Source organism: Accipiter gentilis, chromosome 10, assembly GCF_929443795.1.
Source record: "Accipiter gentilis chromosome 10, bAccGen1.1, whole genome shotgun sequence".
NCBI lineage: Eukaryota > Metazoa > Chordata > Aves > Accipitriformes > Accipitridae > Astur > Astur gentilis.
In genome coordinates, this window is record NC_064889.1 from 3,389,241 (window position 1) to 3,416,626 (window position 27,386).

At 39.6% G+C, this 27,386-nt stretch overlaps 1 protein-coding gene across 1 annotated transcript; it reads left to right on the forward strand.

Moving 5' to 3' along the window:
- Positions 1-3,542: 3,542 nt before the first annotated feature.
- On the forward strand, positions 3,543-27,306 carry REC114 (REC114 meiotic recombination protein). The gene is made up of 6 exons (XM_049812392.1): positions 3,543-3,758; positions 4,274-4,363; positions 17,635-17,718; positions 22,398-22,610; positions 24,467-24,535; positions 27,145-27,306. Exons 1-6 carry the CDS (start codon positions 3,543-3,545, stop codon positions 27,304-27,306), a joined length of 834 nt encoding a protein of 277 aa, XP_049668349.1.
- The last annotated feature ends 80 nt before the right edge of the window (positions 27,307-27,386 follow it).

Sequence of the window (27,386 nt, forward strand, 5' to 3'; positions counted from 1 at the left end):
TCAGGACAGCAGAGGCCATCATACCAGAGCCTAGAACACCACGTGGTCCTTGGGTTTGAGTTTTTTTGTAAGAAAACTAGAAGTTCATCTCCCTCAATGCTGACATATGTTGACAGAACTGGATGAAGTTATTTTTGTGATGGGTACAGAACTGCTATGCAATAATCAAATACCGAGATGCTGTAATTACATTAGCACTGAGAGATCTGGGCAGTGAAGTTGCCGACTGTCAGATCACATTCAGATGAAAATAGGTACAACTAACTGTGAAATGTTGATTAATGGAATGAACCTGTCAGTTACGAAGGAAGTCTCACAACTACTAAGAAAGCAACTAAAGCTTAAGATAGTGCTCTCTATTATAAAAATCAAAGCAATAAATCAAGTATTCTGAATAGAAAATTTTCACTAGACTGTTATTTATGCCACTGTGAGTAATCCTATTTATCCCTTTAACATAGCTGGGTAGAAGCAGATGGTAAGCTGTCAGTACCACAGGGAAACCTCCAGAATTTCTAAAATGTACCTTTTATTGCTTATTTTATCCGTTTCATTCATCTGGTAGCCTCTATTTTGCTAATACATTATTTGTCCAATTTGTCTAAGTTACTCCAGTCCACCCTTTGCACTTGTGGCAAATCTACACTCACACTTGACAATGAAGTTATGGTAATATGATTTCATTGTTGCTGTTACCACCACCGTTATTATTAAAAATCAGTAATGAGTAGATGGCTCAGCAAAATGCCTAGTATCAAAATCAACTGTTATACATACCACTCTTTCTCCATGGATCTCTGCTTCTGGCAGAGTTTAACTTACTAACAGTACTACTTACGTTTGCAGTGAGAGAATTAAATTTTAGCACTGCAGTCTGTGAAGTCTCAAGCAAATATAAAGCACACTACAGTGATAAACCTGCGGCACTTACATGGGATTTCCTATATCATCTCTGATGCAACACATTTTAATCTGTCAGGCTCACCTACCAGTCTCTTCCTTCTACATTCTGTAATTTTAAAAAATTGGCAAGCACTGTAGCCTTTTACAAAAAAACAACTTAAGCATCTTCCTACATGTCTTCTTGCTGAATACAGAACTAATCATGCAATTCCCCAAAGAAATCAGAATCAGCAAGAGCTTGTGTATCAGTCTTAATACAATGCTCATTTCTCCTGGTTCAAACCTTACTTTACATACATGTAAAAGCATAATGTATTCATGTGCAAAACCTAAAAGCAAACTAGTAGACCCTAGTCAAGCAAAAACCTATGATCAAAAAAATTAAAGGGTGCTAGAATCATGCCTAAAGTTCAGCATCCAAAGTAAACATGGTGGTGATTGGTACATCTAGACGAGAGCAGCATGAGATACTGCCCAGTCGTGGTCGAGTTGCGCTGGCTGAGCTTCAGGTCTAAATAAACTGCAGTTACTGTATACGCTACTGAGGTGTGAAGGAAAGAATATGTATAGCCTTTTACACACTGGCTTTAAGTTACCCTAATAACTCCTTCTTTTCATGTGTGATTTCAATAATACATTATTATTAAAGGATTTGATGGGACTCTCTGATGCTCTTAGTTTACTTCTCTCTCTTTTGAAACCACATTTTGAAATTTTTGTTTTGGTAAAAGACTGAGCTTTTGTTTTCCTCCAGCAGAAGCCTTTAGCACATCTGCCAGAAATCACTCTTGGAAACCAGACACTAGAAGATGCTGCAAACAAACTGTTTTCCACAGAACTTCAGCTGAATTAGGGGAAAATAGATTCAATGTATGTACTCATACTATCTTTCTCTGACAATAATATTTAGCTCCTTCTGTAGTTTCCAAGAAACTCCTAAGTCTACAGGCCAGTTCTGAATGTTTGACAAGTGCAATTTGATAAATCCTTCTGGGGAAGCAGTGATTAGAGAAGGCAACTGGCAGCTAGGAGGCCCACACTGCATTCCCTGTTTCATTACTGATATTTCTGGATGACCTTGTCAAGTCATTTAATGCCTTTCTGCCTGCGTTTCCCTATCTGCAAAATGTTCAGATAAACACCTTCCTTTTGAAAACACTGTAAAATTGTTTGTTATGGAAATAGTTCCTTGGATGTTAATCTGGCTCTTGGGGTGTAACATCAGATGAAAAACACAATGGCCACGTGACATAATTGTCAATCTAATATTTTCTAACAGATTAAGCCACCACAGTTTAAGTAATAGGTTAACCTTGTACCTGAAGGCTTTATTTCAGACCAGAAAGTAGTTACTCATTCCATTTTAATCTTCTTCATATCAGCCAAGCCAGCATCGTAAGTGCAAACCATAAAGGTAACACCCCCCCCCCCCCCAACTGGCATAAACTTCCTTGTTCTGCTTAATTTAAGAAGTATGACTATTTAGCAAAGCTTCATCTTGGTCAAGTATATGCTGCTGGCAGTAGGCAATGCTCAGAACTGGGATTAAAGCGTAGTACCCTCAAGCATGCAGATGGTTTAACAGCAGCTATTGGTGACTGGCATCCCTAAGTCTGTTCAGGTCAGTAGACTCTCATGCACATCTTCCTGAATGGTAGCAGGCTCTTCCATGCCCTCTCAATGACCTTGACTGGCTAATGCATGTTTTTATTCTTAATGGGCCAAGATATGTACTATAAATGGAATACCTAAGTGCAGTCTTATTATGAGTCATTTCACCATCACTCTTTTTCTAGAGAAAGTGTAGCATTACATAATCCTAGGAGGAACCTAATAGCAGAGCGGAAGCAAAATGGGAAGGGAGACAAGGGCAATTTTATTAATCCAGCTGTACAAACCTAGGCTGGCTAACAACATGCAACACACACTGGAAAGAGAGCTGCTTTTTAACACAGATCCCACTTCAGATATCACAAAAGCACTGCTGAAGTTCTGTGAAGCGAGCACAGCACCTTGCACCAGGAAATGAAACGGCAATTTAAGAGTTTAGGACAGCTTTTCTACAGGGACTTCGACATATTTCACCTTAGGAAGGAAGCATGCTGACATCGTGACCGGCTTCCACAGGCATTTCACTGCACGCAGCAACGGATCACGGCCGGTTACACCGCCACCTCCTTCTCGCAGCTCAGCGTTAATGGCGCTCCCTCACTCCCCACAAAATGGCGGCCGCGCGTGCCCCGGGGTCCGCCCTTCTCTCTCCCTCGGCACCGCCGGGCGGGCCAGCCACATCGGTACACCCGGAGACTGTTAGGAGAAGGGGGAGGCCAGTAGCCGTGCTCCCCTCGGAGAAGTAGCACCCAGGGAAGGGAAGGGAAGGGAAGGGAAGAGGATGGGGATGAGGATGAGGATGAGGACGGGACGGGACGAAGCCCCGCTGAAGAGAGCGCAGTGACTGCACCGCGGCTCGTGCGACTGAACCCTAGAGAAAGACCACGGCCCGCCCCAGCGCGCTACCTCATTGGCTCTCGTTTCTCTGCCTCCAGCTGATTGGCGAACAATTCCCCCCCACGCGCTCTCTCTTCCCTTCTATTGGCTCCCGCTTCCCGCCCAACTCCTGCTCGCCGGCCGTCGGCGCGATGCTTCTCCCTCCTGTGCAGCGCCGTCCCCTCAGCGCGGGGATGGCGGTGGCCGGCGAAGGTCGCAGTTCCGAGCCGGGGCAGGCCTCTGTGCCGGGAGGCACCGGCGACACCTCCCTCCTCGGCAGCGCCACAACGTGGCCCCTGAAACGCTACGGCCGCTTCCTACCCCCGACGGATGGCGACGACGAAGGGCAAAACACCTCCTCTTGGAAGGTGACGGGCGAGGGAGGTGGGGGGGTGGTGGCTGCTTGGTTTTGCTGTAACTGCCTCCAGTGGGGTCTAGGAGGCAGCTGTGTAGCAAGCAGTAATAAGTGAGGCCTTTGCAGGTATCTTTTTGCAAGTCCAGAGCTAATGCAGAAATCGGGAGAGATTTTGCTTCATGAATTATTAACGTAAACACATCAGTGATATGATAGTCTGTGGCCCACTTTTTTTTTATTCCTTCCTTCAGCAGTGACCTGTAGTATTAGGAACTATAGATCAAGTTGGAAGAGTCCAGGTAGTTGTTTAAAGTAGTTAAATCTGTATGAGACTTCAATTAGTAAAAAATTCTTAAGTGTGCCTCTTGTCTGTGAAAGTGCCGAGCAAGTTGCATTACTGAGAGGTAAATTAGACACCTAACTTCTAGCACCGACCTTTGAAACTTTTTATTTTGCACTAGAAATGGAAAATGTAGGTTCTGTGCTTACAGGGCTAGATTTTTTGGTTTTTTTTCTATCTTTTTAAAGGTTTTTGAGTCAAATGAAGAATCAGGCCATCTTATCCTTACCATTGTGGTATCTGGCCATTTCTTTATTTCCCAAGGGCGAACAGTACTGGTAAGTTTCTCAGGTAGGAAGAACACTTTTCCTCTCATGTTAGCATCAGTAGTAACTTTATTTCCCTTGTTCTCTCCTACTGAAAGGAAGCTGCCAATTTTATTTTGCTCATGGAAATTCTCATGTGCCGCTTTCTCTATACATTTATCAGAATAATACTGAAGGCATTATTTCATACTGAGGAACAGTGTTTCTTCTGTGGCTCTAAAAATCTAGATTAAGATGTAAGACTAAGTGCTGCTGATGTTGAAAGATACATGGGGGGGGGTTTATGATTCTTCTGCCTAAGAAAACAGAGAAAATACTCTGTTAAGATTTGCAATATGATCCAGCTAGTTTCTTGCCAATGATGTGTTAGTATTTTGGTTTTGATAATTTGGTTTATCAAAGGGTATGTTTTTTTCTATGTTGGGTAATGTGATCTAACATACAACTTGCATTCATGGAGAGAAAATACCAACTTCAAAGTTGTGTCAGCTGATTTTCTTGTAGCCTCTACTTACTTAAGCATGACCAGCTACTAAACTGTAAAGATTTCACAGTGACACTGAAGAGGTTAAAAGAAACACTCCATCTAGAAGGAGTTGGTTTGATACTCATGACAGAGAAGGCCTGTGCTGGAAAGTGGAATCAGGTGTGTTCAGTGCATATCACCAATACTCGGTGATGGTAACAAGTAGGAATTGGCTGATAAGTGTATTAGAAAGCTATTACAAACCACTGGAAGATGCTGCAGTATCAAGATAACACAGGCTTTTTAAAAAAAATACAGAATGTGTAAAAGAGTATGTTGTAGCTTTAAATATGTATAAGCTTATAAATTACTTTTTACTGTGCCTCTTAAAAGGTCTTAAACTTACAGAAATATCCTGTAAGTATAGGGGGAGAACCAAGGATGCCCTTGAGTTTTTTTGGCCTGTGAGTGTGTTAAGAATATTGAATAGACAATGATAGAGCTAACAGAGAGCTGTCAGTCTGGATATCCCTCATATAAGACATGGTATTTGGCTCACATATTTAGTGAGAACAAGTTGAATGTTCTTGGACGAGGTAAAAATGGAACATGGCAAGTATTTTAGCAGTTGTGTTGAATAAGAAAAAGGGATGGAGTAATTGAAAGTCCAGATAGTTAAAAGAAATGCAACTGAAATGAGACTTGCTGCCACCTCTTGCCAAATTCTGCTTGGAATGAATCAGTTCAGAATGCACCTCTCCTGGGGCTGGTCCTGTTTTCAGTACCCTGATCAGACAGCTGTAACTGTTTAGTAGCTAGTAGACTTACATCACTCTGTAGAATGTCCTTGAAATCACCATATAAAGGCTGACTGAAAGTAAGTTTTAATAACTAACTAAAGAGCAAAGGTGGCACAGACAGAAGCTGTAGCCCTTCAAATACTGTGTCTGGCAAAGGCTGAATCTGGCAAGTAACAATGGGCAGATAAAAGTGTGCCGTCATGATGAGTGCAGGAAGTATAAAAAAAGGTTTATAAAAAGACTTGGCTGAGAAAAGCACTTTCTTGCAGCTCTTAGGTTTAGTGGCTAGTGAAGCTTTCAGTTAGCTGCCTTGCTTGAAGTGCCAGATGAGGAATTTCTGAGCTCTATGAGGTCTGTTTCAGCTTCTAAGAGACACCAAGATACTGCAATAACAACCACAGCCTAAGAATAGTGGAGAATAGAGGTGGAACAGACGTGCTTGGTAAATGTGGCCAAAATATAATACCGAGAGTTGGAAAAAAAAAAAAGTTGTTTTTGTGTTGTTGTTTTTAAAAAAAAAGCACATTTATTTTGGCAATGCTTCTATACCAACCTTAAGGGCAATACCGACAACATTTTATTAAGTGTTAGAGAAGTTATGCAAAACTGGTGACATATGCATTTTAAAACCTGACTGTCAATTCCTTTGGGTGCATTTTTTTGAGCACATGTAATGTTCTGTGCATACAGAACTAAACTAGTGTGAAACGCACTGGTACAATATGCCCTATACCTATTTATATTTCTCAAGGCAGTTGCAGTCTTGCCACCGTTCCTCTTAAACACACTTGTCTTGCTGAAAAACCTAGGAAAAACCCAATCCACTAGTTCTGAAGCTGGGCAGGCATCTTCAGAACTATGTTAGGTTTCCTGTTTACAAGGAATTTGGTCCAGCGCATCTGGCTTAGTTTTACTGCTTAGGCTTGTTCCTTAGCCACATGCCCTCTCAGAAACGTGTCCCTTTTCCCAACACTATGCAAGATGGATATGCAGTGATAAAATTCTTCTTCCTGGACAATCTAAATCTACATGTGTCTTTTCAGTCTTTGAAGAACAGTCACTGGAATCTCTTTAGTAAAGCAGCCAGTATCATCAAAGAGAAAGATGATGCACAGGGGTTGTGATGAAGACGACAGCACAGGCAGTGATGCTGTTGGCCAGTAGCCGATAACAGCTTACAGTGCAGTAGATTCAAGCTAGCCAGAACTGCACAGGCCACTGCTGAAATTTTGCAAACTCCTTATTGAGATTGCAACAAAAAAGTTGCAATACTGTGCAGTCTATGTTATTGCTGTAGAAATAATTAGACTGTAGAAATGGTTAATCTCACTGGTTCTATCTCCCTCTAGTCTCCAGCTCTCAGGAGCTGTCGGAAACCTGTCACAATATTTAAACAGGCTTTGCACAACTAGGTACATCTAGTTCTTTTGAATCTGTCACAGACCAAATCCTCTCACTGTGGGTCCATTATAATGGACATTTTGTCACAGAGGATAATGCACAAGTTTCTGCTCCAGAGGGAATGTTTCAAGTTTGATAGAATTGTTGGAATTATTCAGCTCGTGGTTTTACTGTGTACACTCATTTCTATTTGCTGGCCTGGGCTACTGAATATTTTCTTTTTATTGCCAAGCTGTTCTCTGACACGTACGTGCTGCCTTACTCACTTGCATTGAAATTCCCTCTGATGTACTAACAGAGCTGTTTCTTGCTATGTAGTAACTGTACCATTTAAGTTGTTGATGTCTAGTCTTTTGATCTATCTTCTAATCCCTACTTTTCAGACCTTTTGATGTACTACAAGCTCCTGGTTTTGAGGGAACTGGATAACAATTATTGTAGCTTTGTACCTTGTACCTCTATGTAGGAACACAGTGATGTACAAGATCTGTGTCACGGGGACACCATTTCCTTCACAACTTGAATAACTATATTATATTTTTGTAAAATTTCCACGGATTAATAATAAAGGGATTTTTTTTTCCCCCTCTAACAATAATCCAAGAATGAACTGAACAGCTCATTAAATTCAAGAATTCATTCGGTGGTGAATGTTCCTAACTATTTTATTTTTTTTTAACTGTAGCAGTAATGGTAGAGCAGGAACTCTTGCTCCACCCCAAGAATTTTAACATGAACCATCCTAAGTAAGAGTTTTAAAAAAAGAGTTTTCACCCAACATCTGTAACAAAGAAGACTTATTAATTGGATGCTTTTAAAATGGGCAATACTGTAGTATGATACATTCTTATCTCTTCTAGTTTAAAATTGGCAAGCAACGTAGTAAAAACAGTGCATTAATAGATGCAAACTATCTTGGTTTGTACCTTCTGTTTTCTTTAGGATGATAAAAGTCAGAAAGCATCTGTTTTTCAGTGGTGTGTATGTTTTACAAAAGTCAAAATGAACCTTTTTAGCTGCCAGCAAGCTCTGTGTTATGCTGATAATACTATGGATGGATGCTATTACAAAGTCAAGCAAAAAAACCATCATCACATACTGAAAAGTGTGGACTTCCAGACTTCGGCTGTTTTGTATTTCACATATAACTTTTCTTTGTTCATTCTTCTGCAGTTAACTGTGATGTTAACTGAACTAATGCTTGCCTAAACTCAGTGCTGATTAGCATCATAGTTAGTTTTCCGCTAATCTCAGTTGGCCAACATGCTAGCGATAGCTCCCACTGTTTGCTCTCTCAGTGAGCATGGGCCCTACAAATACCTTTTTTGGATGAAGACATATTTTGTTCTGTTGCTTAGTGATTCTTTCATCAAACTTTTTTCATGTCAAGTAATCATTTATGAAATACTGAAGTACATAAACCATTTTCTGTAATGTACTCTCCTGTCTGTGAAAACAAGAGGAGATAGCTTTTATGTAAATTATTTACTTAGTGAATCCTCTTTGGTGTCTACCTTTCATCTACATACAACTTTCATTACAACTCCATTTGCACAAAATGGAGGTGGTGTAGAAATGGAAATCTTTATTTCATTGGCAGTGGGATTAACATGATCCATTTGTCCTGGTTTCAGCTGGGATAGAGTTAATTGTCTTCCTAGTAGCTGGTACAGTGCTATGTTTTGAGTTCAGTATACGAAGAATGTTGATAACACTGATGTTTTCAGTTGTTGCTCAGTAGTGTTTAGTCTCAAGTCAAGGATTTTTCAGCTTTTCATGCCCAGCCAGCGAGAAAGCTGGAGGGGCACAAGAAGTTGGCACAGGACACAGCCAGGGCACCTGACGCAAACTGGCCAACGGTGTATTCCATACCATGGGATGTCACATCTAGTATAGGAACTGGGGGAGTGGGGGCGGGGGGATTGCCACTCAGGGACTAACTGGGCATCGATTGGTGGGTGGTGAGCAATTGCACTGCACATCATTTGTATATTCCATTCCTTTTATCATTACTGCTGTCACTTTATTAGTGTTATCACTATCATTATTAGTTTCTTTTTTTTATATTGATTAAACCGTTCTTATCTCAACCCACAAGTTTTACTCCCACCCCCACCCCCACCCCAATTTTCTCCCCATCCCACTGCCGGGGCGGGGAGGGGGCGAGTGAGTGAGCAGCTGCATGGTGCTCAGTTGCTGGCTGTCGTTAAACCACGACACCATTCTACGAAGAATATTCAAGTGTTCCTGACTTGATATCAAACTATTTTCTGTACAATGGATGTATTTATGTATTCTTAGTCCTTTTTATTTTCTTAAAGCAGGAATGTTAAGAAAACTTTTCTTTTTCTTAAAGAATTGTAGCTATTTAGAGCCAAGTGAGACTCTGCCTCTTCTATGATCCATTTCCAAAAACAACATTTATAAAATAGTCACATATCCTAACAACCAATTTTTTTAATACATACAGAAGACTACAGAATTATTTTTGTGAGCAATAAAATAGTAGAATATTTCATTAATTCCCTTTTAGTAGTCTCTTTACTACTGGAAGCTGAAATACTATTTTCTTGCTAAAAAGAATGCTACAATGTATATACCAAGTCTCCAGGTTTCTAAACCAGGCAGATTAGTAAATACCTTGTGCTGCGTATGCTGCTATGTGGTGAGGTGCTGTAGGTTTGAAATAATTGATTACAGTATCTGAGAATGCTCCAGAACTGGCCATTAAAGTACTTCCACGCTACTGTGCCAAGTAATTGTGGACATGTTCAGTGTTTCCATCAGCTGCTCAAAGAGAACAAATTATTTATTTTAATGGATAAACTTTTGGGTAATGGGTATATGTTCAGGATCACTTCAGACATTCTTTAATGACACTGCCAGTGACATATTTGAAACTATTTTAACAACTGCTTTCCTTTTAAAAATACAATCTACTACTTGTGATCAGCCAAATGGAATGAAGAGGAGGTTAAATGGAACTTCAGAGCATGGAACATAAAAATCCCTGATGTGTAATGCAATTCAAAGGGTGTTTTGATATGGTTTGGTTTTGTTGGTTTTTTTTAAACCAAAGGTCTTAATTTGGAATTAAATTACATAACACTTTTAGGACCTCTTTTTTGCTGCAGTGTTGCCTAACAGACTGTAGAAAAATCTCATTCTTACATACTGTAGATAATGGAATCTTAACAGGAATATCTCAACAGCATCTCTCAATTTCTGGCTATACTCTCAAGATACATCATGTTCTATTTACCACAACTCTTATTTCCTTTCCCTCCTTCAAATTGGCATATCATGAAAATTGTATTTTGGCGTTTTATTCAACGCAATTGATTCTGGTGCTAGAATTCTTAATATCCTACAAATTAAACAAATTGAAATTGTGAAGAGGATTTATTTAAAAGGATAAAATTAATCCAGAGTAATTGATTTGTGACCCGATCTTTTAAAGTGTAGACTAAATGTCATCAGTGCCCTCCTGGTCCCCTCATGACTTCTAATAAGCTAACAGTGCTTAAGATACAGTAGATTCTAACTCATTAATTAGGCAAGCATTCAACAGCCATTCTGATGTTCTTGATGCTCTCTTAGCAGTGCCTGGAAGTTATGCACTAAATTTTTGAGATTATATTCACAGCAGTGCCCTGGGTAGATGAAGGTCCCTGTGCAATAAATGAGGACATCTGATGGAAACCTAGAGAAGTGAGCAGGTTGCTAATGCTGCTTAGTGGTAGTACATTGCAAAGCTAGCGGAAGGTTGTTTTTCTATTAAAGGTCCTGTGATTGCTATTTTAAAGAGTAGAAGGAATCTACTTAGCTTTATTGACTTATGTAGTACCACAATCGTAGTTCAAAAATTTCAATTCTAGTTTGTCTATTTCAACATGTGCTGTTGACATGATTGTTTTGGACGAGCCAAGTATCTTTCTGCATTAGCTTCCCCATTTATGCTTGATATAATGATACATTCCTGTTGTATAATGATTATGATTGGCAGCAGTAAAGAGTTTTAAGGAGTTCTGATCTCTACCTTTCTCTTGCCCCAATTCTTCTAAACCCAACTATTAGAATAGTTTTTAAAGAGTAGCGGTGTCTCTTAATGAAATGTATTTACCCTAAAGTTAGAGTTTAACGTATGGTATTGATCTACGGAAGTATATATTTTGTATCAAGAATTAAAGAAGAAATTGCTTAACTTGACTTACTAATGGGATGTCCTGAAGAGCTTTAGCCAGCTAAACCCATGAGCATCCAGTTCACTTCTCTAGGTCCCTGGTCAAGTGTCACTGTTCTAAAGTGTAGTTTAGGGGAAAAAAGATATTCCAGGTTCTCACTATGAAATATCGAGGTTCGTCCTGAGTTAGGGGGTATTCACTCCTTCAAGGGACTGTAGTTTGTACCCATCTGGGGGAACACTTTCTAGAAAGCTGATGCCTGGCAGCATGTGCTCCTGCACCCAACACTTTGCACTTTGGCAAAAGACATTCATCAGATGTGGAGTCCCCTGGGCATGGTTGTCTCAAGGGTGGCTGTGTGTGTCCTGTATTTGCTACTTCATTTAGCTTTCCTGCCTCTGTAGCGACAGAGCACTCTTGTTTAATGAGTTCAACACTGATGTGTTCTTTTCCACAATCAAACTTAATAGCGAGATTTAAGATCTGGCTTCTAAGAGATTAGGGTTTAAAAAAAATTGCATGCAAAAAAATAATGCAGAGCCTAACATCCTTTTATTCCTTATTCCAGTTATCTTGCTGTCTGTCTGCCTTGGTATTTTTTGGCCTCTCGCCTCCTTCCACTTCCTATTCTATATTCTGCAGATCTGTTTGAGAGAGCTAATGCTTACACTAAGATCTAAGTTACATACAGCCTGTGAAGCACATGATTTCTGCTGTGCTCTCATCTTTTCAACGATGCTATACATGACACATTTGGATACTGACATGTAGCTTGGAAATTTTTACAGGGACAAATTTCTGCTTCCCCCACTCTACAAGTTGTCATGTTTGGGGATTTTTTTTGTTGTTGTTTTGTTGACACTCCTACTCTCAACTTAGTTTTCAAGACAACTCGTACTGCAGGAATAAAAACTAATGTATTTGGCCTTATTTTGGTCTCAGAAAAAGATAAAAGTAAGGAAAATTTCTACTTCTAGGTGTGTTGCAAGGTAATTTGATTGGAATTATGCTCAAAGTTTAATTTTCACAACTTCTGACTTTAGAATTACATTTTTATTCTGCAGCCATTAATGAAAGGAAGAATTTTCAATTTTTTATAGAGCAAGCAATTATCTAATTTAAAAAGTGTAAAATGGCAACTCATTCTCTTTTGGGAAGGCAATGAGTTAAAAATTGGTATTTTTCAGATATTATGCAAGCATTTGATTTATAATCTATATATCAAGTTTAAAGCACACACTTCCTTGCGAACAACGTTTTCCAATTTTACTTAAGTTTTCTGAAAGCATCTCAGTTTGTCTCTAGTGTTCAGTATAATACTTGAACAGAATTTACAAGCTTTTTCAGATAATGCTTCATAACAGTCTTTTCAACTACAATATTTCTATGCTGTTGCAGACTTTTACCGGATGTATTAACCACATTGTGTAGATACCTGAAAATAACATTACCATTCCTTTGTTGTCAAATTAGTCACTTCTAAGAATAAGCAAGGTGTTACTCAGTATGAATGTTAAATAATAATAGTACCTAGAATATTAGAGGTCAAAAATATTGGTATTTGTAACTTAACAAATACCACTTCAAACCTAGATAGTATTATTTCTGAAAAGTTTTCTCACTGTACCTTATATCCGCACTGTGGTGAGTAGACCCATGGTGTGGAGCTCTGGATAGGACGACACAGTAACAGGGCAGTGCCTCTCCCTGTCTGGGGAAAATGGCAGGTTATTTAAGCCATCCCTACTGGTTTGGTGCAATGTTGCACGAGCTTGCAGGTGTGGTGCTAATAGCAGCAGAGCATCTTACCCTTCCCCAGAAAAGTGCTTTCCCCAAATCTCTTCTTTCACCCTACAAAGGCACTGTGAGGGGATACTGTGCTAGTTTGGGTGCCCAGTTGTGTCTTGGTAGCTTACCTTGGGAAATGAACGGATTAAGGAACTGTCACAGGTGCCTCCCTGGAAACTGAGCATGGCCTTTGCAAGTAGAAGATTGTTTTCTGGGGAATTGTACCATGGGTGCTGCCCAGCCTGAATCAGAATGGTGCAAGCGGGATGTTGTCTGAGGTCTTTAGCTTTTCTGTTCTGTCACCTTGCCTCTGTTTTCAGACAGGACCACTCTGGCAGCTATGCACAGGGATATTAATTAATACATTAAAATTCCTTTGATCTCATGCTGAACTCATAATTTCTTGCAAATGCACATTCCCAGTTTGTGGGATATCCAGCTGACTCCTTAACCCATTACATTATACAATGTATACATTCATTCTGAACTGTGAACTCTTGAGCACAAACTGTTTTATTTGCATTTCGTGAGCCTTTTATAAGTGGCAGCCAAAACTGGCATATGTGTGTCTTTGTGTGGCATCCTGGGTTTTTGTTTGTCTATTTTAGAATTGGTTGTAATTTAAGGGCAGAGTAAAGTTTGTGGCAAAAAGAAAGTTTTTCTTCCTAAGCTATTGTTTACACATAGTTCAGTTTCATTTGAAAGCATCTGTCTCGTGAATGAGTGAATCCAAACTAATTGATGCAAGCCAGCATAGCTGAATTGTGACACAAAAAACATTTCTTAAATATATATTATTTTTTAGTGAAGATAGGGTTGCCTAAAGACCTTATAATCTAACTTAAAATGGATAATCTGTTCCTGTGTTGCTTAGCACCACAATGTTTCTAGATGATACAATAATAAAAATATTCATAAATAGCATGCAATACCTTCCAACATAGATCACAGGCCTCATTATCCAGCAGCTTTTTGAATGCTGAAATGTAAAATCAGAATAAAAGTATTTCCCAATTAATGATGGACTAGACGGATGTAAGACTGGACCAGCATTATTAGCTTTTCTGCCTCATGTAAGGTGGTTGGTCGTATATTGCCTGCTTCCAAAACATTTAGGAAATGTCTTCCTTTGTCTTCTGCTTCAGCTTAATTCCTCTCAGGGTCCTCCCTCTGAGAGACTTAGATTTTTGTCAGAGCTGCATGAAGCTGTTTTCCTTTAATACAGTGTTCTTACAAGTACGATCCTGAGAATAACATGAGTATATGCATGACTGAAGGTTAATGATCAAACTTAGAAAAGTCCTGTGATTTACCTCTTCAAATTGTAAACATTTGAGGTCTTGCATTCCTGCCCAGTTCTAGGCTGCCTTTTTGTCTATATTGCTGGTTAATGTTATACTGCCATCTGTCTTTGCTCATGCCCAATACTGCTCAGCTACACCCAGCTCTGAATGTAAAGCAGCTATGGATGTTGCCTGCTCAAGGAGAACAATGACCACAGCTGCTTTGTTCTCTGTATTTGTCAACCTGGTGGCAGCAGCAATCTGGAGGGACTACTACAGTTTTTTTGTCAGTACATATGTCCAGAGCAGATTTAGAGTCAATTCATTATCTCTAGAAAGGCACAAATGGATTATAATCTCTATATATTGCCATGCAGTTTCTAGCTAGCTCCTGATGTTGGCAAAGATCCTCCTGACTTCGAGTGATGGAACAAGAGACAGATTTATTGTGGTCTTCATTCTTCTTGCATTGAATTTGTTCACCTAACTTCATATGCAGATTTCATAACTATTCCATTGTTGAAAAAAGAGAGAATTGTCATTGTTAAGAAGAATTGTATTTTGTCTTAATTCAGGCAGCCTCAAATACAGCCTGTGCGGATTGAGGTAACATGGAAAAAGCCACAAGGAACAGAATAGACTTTAACATGGTGCAAAATCGGGCTTATTTGCTGCTTGGAACTGAAGAACATCTAGAGGATCCTGACTGTAATGACAGTTACTGATGAAACAACTTAACGATGGAGTTCAGTCTGAGTAGTTCTGCAGATCCAAGTTTTATCTAAAACATTCACTCTCCTTTTTCAGGTAGCTTGCTTGTGCCAAATCAGGTCTGTTGTATTGCTCGAGTACTGCACTGAGTTCTTCTATTTGGTTTAACTGTTCTTAGTTATTTGTTTCAGCTTGGCAATAAACAATCAACCAAAGGTGCAAGAGGAAAGGAAATACTTTGTGCTTTGTTCTTCAGTTAATTAAACTTGAAGTAAATTAGATTTCAGTTAATCAAATTCTGGGGTTGGAGTTGAATGTTAGGAGTACATAAATAAAAATCCCAAATGCTGTTTTTTTCCAGCTTGCTTTACCTCAGAAACAGGACATATAAAAGGACGACAACCTGGGAAACACCAAATAATTGGTAGGGAAGTTAAACGTTGGCTACCTCTTATGATTTTTTTTAAGGCAGTTATTATTTTAAGGAGACAACATTTGTTCAACTTATGTCTTACAGTGAAAGGAAAAACACTATAAAAATAGACTTAATGTGGGAACAGCTATATTTAAATAAACACAGTTGGTGTATATCAAAACCAGTAACTATTTGAAATGAATAGAGTAAGCACAAATGGCCACAAGTTAAAGTGGCCTAGTGAAAGAATGGGATATTAGAATTGCTTCACTAACAGCATTTTGGGGCTTGGTAGTGGAATCGGAGGAAGACCAAGTGGCAGTGGAGAAATTGCCTATGGCAGGAAGCACTAAGTGTATAAGCACAAGCAGCTGTCATACTCCAACACAAAATCACTTCCTAGGCTGGTTGGTTGTCCAGGACTCAGCCTGGCTGCTTATCAAGAGTGAGCAGTTCTGAACTGGCCTGTGTGTTTTGAGAAGGTATGGATATTACCCTTGATATAAGTTAAGTTAAAAGATACTCAACATTTATAGGTTTAAATGAGAGAAATAAGTCCTCATGCCGAGATGAAATTCATCTCATGTCAGTGTTTATTTCACAAAAAATAAATATAAATGCACTTGGTCTACTGCATTCCAAACAGTGAGAACCTTTACTTTCAGGGTACTTGTATAAACATCAAGAATACACCCTTTCTGGAAGGGACAGTTTAAAATATTTTTTTCTGCTTTATATATTCCAGTTCTACATATCCTATCTTTCTCTCTGTTTGGGCTTGAGAGCCTGTTCCCTGCCCCAGTCTCTGCATCACTTTCAAAGAAATATCTTTCTTACCTTTCTGTTGCGAGGCCTATCATTTGCAGTTTGTCCCTCTTAGTATCCAGATTCCTTTACTAATTCCTGTAAGAGTAGAGGATAGCTTGGTACTTCCCATCAGTTGCAAAGTGAGGTCTTCCTATTTTGACCTTGAGGCCTTTCACACCTTAGCAAGTCTGACCTTGAGACCTTTTGAGAGCACTCAGTGCAAACAGACATGCTGCAAGTGACTGGCCCATCTTACCTGCTGTCATCATCCAGTTTTACAGTGTAGAGGGAAATTCTTGTCTCCCTCACCTCAAATCTTTTGGTAAGGATACTTGCATGCTGTCTCACCATTCTGGAGCCTATCATAGCATGTATCTGCTCAGCTACGTGTCTGTGATCCAGTTTGCCTTTGGTTCAACTCTTCAATGCTTTCTAGATGTTCCTCTTGTAAAAGTTCAGTTAAAAAATCTACATGCAACTGGTGCATGAGACTATAAAGCCAGTGCCAGCACATTAAAAGAGCAGTGTCTTACTGAGGTGACTTCTTGTACCAAAATAGAATGGCAGGTGGCTTCCCAGCCTGGACCTGTGTAAGATGGATAGTAACTCTGGCAAAACCACACTGCTGGTGGTCCACGGTGGACATGACTTGTGGTTCTTGACCCTCAGGACACCTATGAAAAGCAGCCTATGTGAAAAGCTGTGGCCATTGAAAGCATTATGAGTTCAGATAAAACAGGTAGGTAATTTCCTCCCTGCCCTCCCCCCCCCCCCCCCCCCCCCCCGACTTGCTAACTAATGCCTATGTGGCAGTCTGTGGAAAGCACCCTGGGAGACACAGTCCATTGCCTTGCAATATTTATATGATGTTTTCAGCTTCCTGCGGTATTTTTCCAGAATGCTGAGCAGTCTGTCTTGTTTGAAGAGACTGGCAGTTAATGCAACTGGAGTATAAAAACATCTTTATCGAGTTATCAAAGCTGCTTCTTGTTTACCTGAATTCCATCTGGAGAAAATGCCTCTCTGGGCCTTAGATAAACCAACTGCTGTCCCATTTTTCAGGTTTGCCTGCCCTCTGCTGCCCTCTCGGGCAACTTCATGGGATGCAGAAGAATTTAAAGCTCTCAGTGTTGCAGCTGTTTTATTATGCATTTCATGGAGACTTCTGTAACATGCACAAATATAAATGTAAAATGTATATGGAAATTAGAACGTACCTTGACATAGTATTGTTACTGGAGCTACAGATTTAGATTCAATGCCTAGTTTGGTAAAAACTATATATTGGCAATTGTTCAGATACAAAAGTTCCACGTATGCAGATGACTAATCTTTATTAGGGTTTAGATTACATCACATAACTTAAGTGTGTGCTTCTGAGTGTTACACGTTTGCTGTGCAAGTAGTATGTGTTCTGCTTTATTTCAGGAAGGCTTTTCCTTAATTGATTCCCACAAGTGGCTAAAGATAGTAAGAAGAGCAGACTGCCTGCTGCTTTGTGCACAGTCAAAGGTAAGTTGAGTTGCTTTTAATATTTCTAATAGCTAACAGTTCTGTATAAGATTTCTTAATATTGGATAAATTAAACCAGAAGTTCTGAGATACTGTAAATTTTCTACATAAATTAAAAGATTTGCTTTTACTCTAGGTATTAAAAATGGATTGAGTCATCTTTAATGTCTTTTGTAACTGCTACTATTCAGGTCTTTTAGACTGCTTTCTGAGAGTTAGCTACTAAAACAGCTAGACCTGTATTTATTTTAGAATTTATCATCTGCCATGGCTAACGATTAAAAAGATGAAGTGATTCTCTTACATGTACAGAAGCATGCTACCTATGAGTCATACTTCACTCTGGCAAACAAAGCATCTAAACAAACCATTATTTAGCCATTCTGTGGCCCCTGGCCCAGTACTGGCAGGCTGGTGATTCAGGCATTTGGTATTCAAGGCAATGAAAAGGACCTAGGTTTCTGGTCTTCATCTTGGGATCTCATGAAAAGTGGTTGATTAGCCTTTAAGTAATTAAATGGCACTTGCTTGTTACCCGCTTATGTATATATCTCAGTTTTCTTGGTTCTTAGATGAACTCTGAGAAGTTTCTTACTCATCTACACTGAGCACTCACCAGGTTTTTCAGAAACAAAACCTGTTTCAAAATGAGAAGAGTTCTCCCTTCTCCCCTGATAGTTTCTAGGCTTTTTTTCAGCAGAAACAGCTGCCTCTAGTTTAACTATCTCTGCTTGACAAGAGAATTCATCTCTAAGTTAGAAACAGGAATTCTGGAAAAAATATGAGCCCCTTGTTCAGTAGCTGCTAGAGACCAATTTTAACTCTTTGCCCCATTCACAGAACTGTAAAGGCATAAGAATATCTCAAGTATTCAGAGATGTTCTGGAATTCTCCCCTGACAGGAACTCTGGTACAGATTGGGTTATTGTAGCTGCAGGTAATGGCAGTATCCAGAATAGCTGGAAACTCTAAAAATTCCTGTTTAGTTGTATTTTATCTTTTATTTGATCTTTTTTATGAAAGACACAAATATTTCTTTATAGGATGTTGCAAACCAAACACTACAGTTTGCAGAGGGGAGAATGCCTTGCTGATTGCAAGATGAAAGCAGATGTGAGGCCTAATAAACATTGTTTAAATATAAGGACTCATCTTGTTTCAGAGTAAGCCTAGCCTAATGGTGGCACTAGGAACTGCAAAAATATCATAAACTGTTTTAAATTCATGGGTTATGCTTGCCTGAAACCAAAACACCTTTGCTATCTGATTTTATTTGTCAGATTCTTAAAAATGTGGAATATCACTGAAGAAGACTACCAAGCTGTTGCAGTAATTAGTTCTGATGAATCAGATCATCAGCTTCCTTTCCAGTTAATAGAACTAGTTCCCCAGCAGAGTGTTAAGGGATTCTGCTGCATCTCACAAGAAACACAAAATCAACATCACAATCACTTTGAGGCTTGAACAAAGCTCTGAGGGCCAGTTAAGAAAAGGAGGAATATTAACATAGTCTTAAATTAATTTAGTGCATTTAAATGTTTACTTACCATGAACTCACATGACAAACTGGATTTAGTGGCACTGCAGTGGTCCTATCGTACAGTTTCTCCACTGTATACCCTAAATTATAGCTGAAGTGATTCTGTAAATGCGGTCAGCGTATATAACTTCCATACTAATCTTCAAAAATACTTAAATTCAGGAAGCCAGCCACACCATGTAAGGGGTTACATCTCAACCCTGCTAGACCTAAGTAAGGAAAGAGTCAAGCAGAAGCCATTTAAGCAGAGGAAAGCAAGCTAGGTGTCCTGGTTTCAGCTGGGATAGAGCTAACTGTCTCCCTAGTAGCTGGTACAGTGCTGTGTTTTGAGTTCAGTATGCGAAGAATGTTGATAACACTGATGTTTTCAGTTGTTGCTCAGTAGTGTTTAGACTATAGTCAAGGATTTTTCAGCTTCTCATGCCCAGCCAAGGCACAAGAAGTTGGCACAGGACACAGCCAGGGCACCTGACCCAAACTGGCCAACGGTGTATTCCATACCATGGGTCTTCCCATCTAGTATAGGAACTGGGAAGTGGGGGCAGGGAATGGCCGCTTGGGGACTGGCTGGGTGTCGGTCGGGGGGTGGTGAGCAATTGCCCTGCACATCATTTGTACATTCCAATCCTTTTATTATTGCTGTTGTCATTTTATTAGTGTTATCATTATTAGTTTCTTCTTTTCTGTTCTATTAAACCGTTCTTATCTCAACCCATGAGTTTTACTTCTTTTTCCCCGATTTTCTCCCCCATCCCACTGGATGGGGGGGAGTGAGTGAGCGGCTGCGTGGTGCTTAGTTGCTGCCTGGGGTTAAACCACAACACTAGGTTTTCAGAAACCAGCTCCTACATGAGTGCACAGGGCAAATAAGGAACATGGGCAACTAAAAATTACACTATTATTTCTGATTTATACTGTGCTTGGGTTTTTTGAAAGTCATTAATATTGCATTTATAGTGAAACTTACTCTTTTCTTAAGAAATCTGATTTTAATAGGGCACTGTGGACTCTTAGCTAGCAGAATGAGTTTCTAAACTGTATTTTGAGAAGCTTAGTGTTAACATACTCAAAGGAACAAGAAACGTAGACGATACCTGTTGCGGATCACTGTTGAAACTCAGCTGTACTAGTGGAAATTTTATTCTGTGAAGCACACGAGTGTCTGATTCTGAAGCCGTACCTGTCAGATGCACATTTCTGTCTTAAACTTAGCTGAAACAGCTGCGTGGCTGTGACTGCCCTTTATACAGCTCCATCTCTAGTTATCACTTATCTCACATTAGTCTTTGATGTGCCTCTATGCATAACAATTTTTATATGAAACTATCTGTAAACAGCAGCAAGACAAATGTTCTTAATATTCTTGTACAAAGTCATTTTCCTTCACACTATTTTCGTTGAGCTTGGCCCTCTGTCCCAGCATGGGAAGAGGTGCAAATTTGATGATCCAAGTGACCTCAAGTTTCTCTAATACTTAGCTCTTGTATGGTTCAGATGTTACTGCCCAGTACTCAGTTTATGCTAAAACTTGACATCATCTTAGCTGAATTTGAGCACTCTCTCTCTTTTCATAAACGAAAAATGTTTAACTTACAAAGTCTACTGTTGTTTATAAACTGCAGTCTTAAGTATATACCAGTCCTTATGAAAAAAGAGAGGGCAATACAAATAGCTCAGACTGAAACTTGATTTGGGGATTATAGGGATAACTAAAACAAGTGTTCTTTGAAAGTGTCCAAAAGGAATTCAAATTAAGATGCAAGTTACCTTTCTGTCATTTTAATGAGAAGTCACCTGTCTGGCATATCCACAAATCATTTCTCAGTTATGTGAAGCTGACCCAGTTAAGCTGAATCTTAGTTAATTAGAGGAAATGTAACTGGGCACTGGTAAAACAAGTGCTATAGTTTGAATTATTTTGACATTTTTCCCTGTAAAAGGTGCTGAGACAAGCTTTTATGCTTACAATGCCCTAAAAATCATTTTATGCAATACAAGCATCTTAAAATAACATGCATGTAAACATACAGGCTGTCATAAGGGCTGGCTCATCTTTGAGACAAAAAACTTTGAAGTGAAAGATGTCCTTGTATTTGTGTAATCAGCAGGCTAGCAGCATATCTAGTCATTAAAAAAATGGTTTTGATGTTGAAATCCCAGAAAGATGAAGACTCAAATAAGCTAGGTCGGTCTAAGGAAAACTTTTCTAGTACTTCAACTGGGTTTTAAATTTGAAATTTCAAGATCAAACTGAAAGTCCCATTAAGTCACTTTCTAAACAAGGCTCTTTCTAAAAGAGCCTTCAGTATCTGCCTTATGCCAGTTGAACGGGCTTAGGGCAAGCTTATCATGCCTGACAGACTCTTCAGTCCTCCTTTTTCAGTGCAGTTTGCTAGACCTCATGTACTTAAAATATCTATTACGGTACAGCCTGACAACCTATACTGGGGGGTCAGAGCTATCCAGTTTGATTTTTAGCATTATTTCACTATTTGAAGCAATGCATGTGAGTTTCTTGCACTCCTAATCAACTGCGTTGGCATCTATTCAAGGAAAAGCAGCATTCAGTTGGGAGTGCCAAACAATTTGTATGTTTACACAGGCAGACGAGGTAGGTAGGTAAGGCTGGGTTTGATGCAGACAGGAACAAAAATCCTAAATGGAACATTCAGTTCCCAGAGCTTTTAGTTTAGATTCCAAAGTTAACTTCTGCTTACTTTAGTGTAATTTCATTTTTTGTCACAAGTAACTGTTCAGAGTTGGCATGTCCTTAGAGGATACTACCTGCAGCAACAATAAGAACTTAATTTCCCTGCTATACATGTAAAAACTCTGTCATCATGGCAAGGTTTGTTCACTTGGCTAGACCTTTAATTAGTTGACAAATGGCCCTGCTCACTTACCATTTTCTTGGGGTTGCTTGAACTGATTTTCAAACTGGGAATCATAGTCTTCTGGTTTAGCTGCTGGGAAAAATAATGAAGATACAGCAGGGAAAACTTGTTTGGTTTTAAGTTGGTGCAGTGATTTGAAAATTTATCGCCTTCTTCCTAACTTTAACAAATAGGAATTTAATTAAATCAAAATAGTTTGAGGGGATTCACAGTTAATTTAATTTCTCTTTTTGGCTTTTGAGCAGAATGAATGCCGCATGTTTCGTGTTCAGTTTAGTGGAGATTCAAAAGAGCAGATGCTGGAACACTGCTACAGTTGCATTCAGAAACTTGCAGAGTACGTACCAGTTCAAGTAACTGATGAACAAAGCCAGAAGCTCTATCACAGTCTCAATCAGCTGGCTAATGGTGAAAATCAAGCAAAGGACACTGAACAAAATGCATCAATACTACATACAGTAAGTAAGCAAGAACATACAGACAGAAAAATAATCGGCTATTCGTGTTAGATCTGTAAATGCCAAGCTTTACTTCTGAAGAAAAAGTTTTTTGGAACTATGTGACCATCTATATGAAACACAATTTGGGAAACCCAAAATTCAGTTTACATCCAGGGAAACCTAGTTAGTGAACAGGGCTAGAGCTATTCAGGAAGTCAACTGCTGGCTACCATCTTCCCAATTTCTTGGTGTACCTCAAGAAAGTTAACAGAAAAATGCTCAAAGAAGCGGTTCTAGGTCCTCAAGCTTATTGTAATGTACCTCAGAGCAATGAGATGCCTTCATTTTGGCCTCCAAGAGGTCACTAATAACCAAAATGAATATATACGTTTCATGTGATCATAGGAAGAATATTAGCAAGCATATGGAATGAGATTTATAGGTGGGGAAAAAAAGCTTTGCTCTGGGGTTTGAACTTTCCTTTGACTAGGGACCCTGGAAACAAGAGAACAATTTATGCAGGGCTCAGGCAAACATAGGAAGTTACTAACCATTAAAAGAAACTGCAGCAAACACTACAGCCAAGTGTTATTTACCAGTTCCCAATCAGATGGTGGTATGGTTTGATGGAAGACTTAGATGGTTTCTGCTGAGGTAAATGAACAAAAATGGGGCAGAAGACAAGAGCTGAATAGTTACCAAAAACCCATGTCTACAATTTCATCAGTGTGGATTTCAGCTAAGACTGCTGGGAACAACCTGGCAGACTTTCACATAAATTATACAGGGTAAGAAAAAGGATTAGAGCTGTTTAAGTAACCATGAATTGTGTCCTCCCTTTTGGGTTTACCTACTCCTGTTTTAGTGTTAATAATAGTAAATATGCAATTCTATCAATCTGAGCTTCACCTGACACATTTAAAAGTGATTTCAGGGTAGGAACAGAATGTTTCCCCTCTCCAAAACAAAGACCTAAGGTAAATGGAAAAGGCAAAGGCAGATAGTGTTTCTGAGGGTGACTAATTCTTAAACGTATGCTCTCTTGGGTATCCAGAGGATCACATTTACCAGCTCTAAAAAACATCCCTGCAGCTAACTTAGCCAGTAAAGCTCTTGATATGTGATAAAAATATCAGGACCAAGACTGAGCCCTGAAAAAGCAATGTCAAAGCTTTCAGCTACATCATTTTCATGATATAATCTAGGAAGGTTCTACTCTACTGGACAGTGGAATCATATTTGGTAGAGAAAGTGGGCAGGGGGGGAATATATTGGTAATTTAACTTACACCATTTCCAGGAAGGCATATGGGAGACCTTCAACAGCTGATATTCAATATTTATTGTTTATTCTTTAAGCAGATTACCTATACTTTGGGCTTTGCTCATTTCCTCATAAGCTAAAGAATGAAAGGCAAAGAAAATATTTCATGGCAGAATGCTATTGAACACCAACAGTCATACTGTTGGTATTAAAAATGTTCTTGCTCCAGAAGTTAAACTGAAAACTTCACTCAGAAAATAGAATTGACAGTTTAAACCATCTTTTCAGTGATGTGACCCATGGGAAGGAAAAAAGCATGCTCGTAGGGAGCACTCATACACAGCATTTTCTAGTTACTTCCAGTAAGTAGTTTAAAAGTTATCTGAGTTTAGACATGACAGTTTAACTACAGGCCCATTATTTCATGTCTTTCATTTTTAAAGACTTGAGCAGATGTGCATTCACGTTCCATAAAAAGATGCCTTTTTACTGCATAAGGTAGCTGAGCACATTCTCTTCCCGTTATCTCTAAAAATGGAACTACTTCCCTTCTTGCACATAACCACACTCTGCTTGGTAACAAGCCCTTATTTGCATTTGGTATTTTGTAGCCAGATGAGCCTCTATCAGATTCCTGTACAAGCCTTGGAGAAAGAAGATCTCTAACACAGCTAGCGCAGGTAAAAAAACCCAACCCCAAACTAAAAATCTATTATTTAGATCCTATAACTGATCTCTTGGGCATGGAGAGAAAGCAAGCTATCTCATATTCAGTAAACATCTGGTAAATGACTTCCCTGAACATCAGGATGCCATCATCTATACCAACAAAACCACAGGATTTTGTGTAATGATCTGGAGCTAGGAAATAAGCTGCAAAACCAGGTATTTCATGGTGTAATTACTTCATTTGCATAAGAACAAACCACACATTGAGAGCAAACAAATACCCGGAGGTCACATCCAAATAAATGGCTTTGTCACTCTTTTGGCTCTGAAGGAATTACTTCTGCTGTCATAGCTTAAGTCCGAAACTATCAATCCTCCTTGACCCACAGCAAAAGATTCCCTAATGCAACTGACAGCTTCCCTGTGATGTCCAGGGTAAAGCCGTATTTAAAAGTAACTGGAAGTTAATTGTTGCTTGTGTACTGTGAATTTGGGATAGTGCAGAATCAGATGACTGAGCAGAAGACTATACTCTTGCCCACCTCTGTTGCTGTGCAGTTGCTTCTAGGGGTCTTCCTTACCCTTTTTCCATATTCGCAAGATGATCAAGTCAATGTTTCTTCACATCAGTGGTACAAAGGATAATTCCTATCCTCCCTGTTACAAATCTTGTCATCTCTTAAACCCAAAAAAGCCTTTTAAACACCTCTTTTCAGAAAGTAAGAGTTCCCTATACTCTCAGTGGCGAGTGCTGTATTATGTGTGCTGCTGGTTGGTTCCCAACAGTTTTGTTAGTGTCCTTGTACAACACAGTGGGAGTGCATCAATGAGCACGAGTAGTCAAACAAGGGGCAGTTTGCCTTCAGCAACTGTATTTTCCATGACCAATCTCTGCTTTAAGAGGTAATACTAGGAAATGCAAGTTAAAACCAACATTATAAACAGCTTAGCTTCTAAAAACTGTTATTCTGTGGTCCCTGTGTAAGATGGGAGCACGATACCTGCTTCAAACAAAAAAAGCTTTCTGCCAGTGAGGCCTGCATTTGCTGTACATATTTTTCTGTCCCTCGCTTGAAGTACTAACAAATTCCCCAGCACAAGACAACTCCTTGATGTAGTAGTTTCCCACATCCTCCTCTACTTGCCCCTCTTACTTCTTAGTCAGCTTAACCCAGCTAGGATCTCCCATGCCCTGGCCCACACACTTGCCCTGCAAAGTTTGCTCCAGGCTGAACTTCTTTTCCCCACTCCCACGAGTCAAACACAGCTACACTCCCAGCTGTCAGTGTGCCTGGTCCATCTGCCAGTTGTCTCGCACCGATACAGGTTCATGCAGCAGAAGCTAGGGCCTGACTGAAGTTAACAGCAATTCCACCTTTCTCAGACAGAGAGGCTTGGTTTAGCCTGCGCTGCTCGTATCAGCATGTCAAAGAAGAGGCTAAAGTAGGCATCTGAAGTTTTTTAAAGCCAGATACAGACTTAACTAGCATTAGGCACTTCCCCCCAATAACAAAACCATCCACCTTGATCCCCAGCCGCCTCTGGACATCATACTTACCTCACCACAAAGTAAGTGTTGGTGATTTTCTTTGCTTCTGCTCTCCCATGCAAAGCATCCGTAACTGATGCTGCAGTTTTAATGACTTCAGCACAGACAGGTAAAAAAAAGTTAAAGGCTGAGCGGGGGATGAGGTCTATAGAACAGCTGCAGCCTGAACATGGAAACATTTTGGTACAAACACTCAGTCATTAACACATACTACACACAACGTCGTTTAGAGCGAGCAGCAGCCCTGGCTGCAGTAGGGCCTTTGAACTGTGAAGTTACTATTTCTTTACCATGGCTTACATCCAGCAGGAAAGCTGGCAGCTGGCCACAATGAAGTTTTAGTCGAGCTGCTTTCAGCTTGTTGTCATAGGAACAGCATCATGGAATTGCCCAATAACCTGCTGGTCCATTAGACTTGCGCATTTCTCTAGCGTAGAGCAGCAGCGTCACGTATGGATGCTGGGAGGCGGTCAGGGCTTCCTCAACCTCAGGACATGATGTTGTGCATCTTCTGCTCTGCTGCCACTAGTTTTACACCAAAAAGCAACATGATGCACACAGCTCGCCCACCAAGGGAAAAACCTGGGGGAAGGGCTTAAATGGGCATGAAAAGGATGTTTTAACTCTTTAAAAGCCCCATAATTAACTTCTAAAAGACATCTTGCTAAATTAAAAGCTTAGAACTGCATACTTGGTTATTCTGACACAATTCAAGTAGCCATACATATGCTTCCTACAGGATCCTTTTCTCTTACACAGAATGGATATTGAAAAGAAAGCCATGTTACCCAGGCAATTGGCATTTCTGATTTAAATAATTGCAAAAAAATCCAAAGTTGCATAACAGCTATATTGGAATTGAAGCTAGGTGTCAGAGAAAAAAATTTACAGACACGATTGCAGAAATCTTATCTGATGGAAGTATTCGAACAGCATTAACAATGAGGCAGATGCATCTTTATTAAATACTAAAGGAAAACTTTGACGTTGCTGCATTGTTACAAAAACACTGTAACATTACCTTTCATGTCCAAGACTAGTGCAACACCTTTGGTTTTTTTACTTTCGTAGTCTGTGCTGAAAAAGAAGTCTGAGCTCCCCCTTTTGTATCAGCATTCGGCGTGGCGTGCACAAGAGCTGAGGCCCTTCATTCGCTTATGCCTTATGGATCAGAATTTCCCAGCTTTTGTGGAAGATGTGGAGAAGGAATTGAAAAAACTTGTGGAAGGTTGAGAAATACCAAACACCAGCTTATTACCACTGGAATACACACTCCAGGGGATACCCAGCACTCAGGATACACAAGCTTAAGT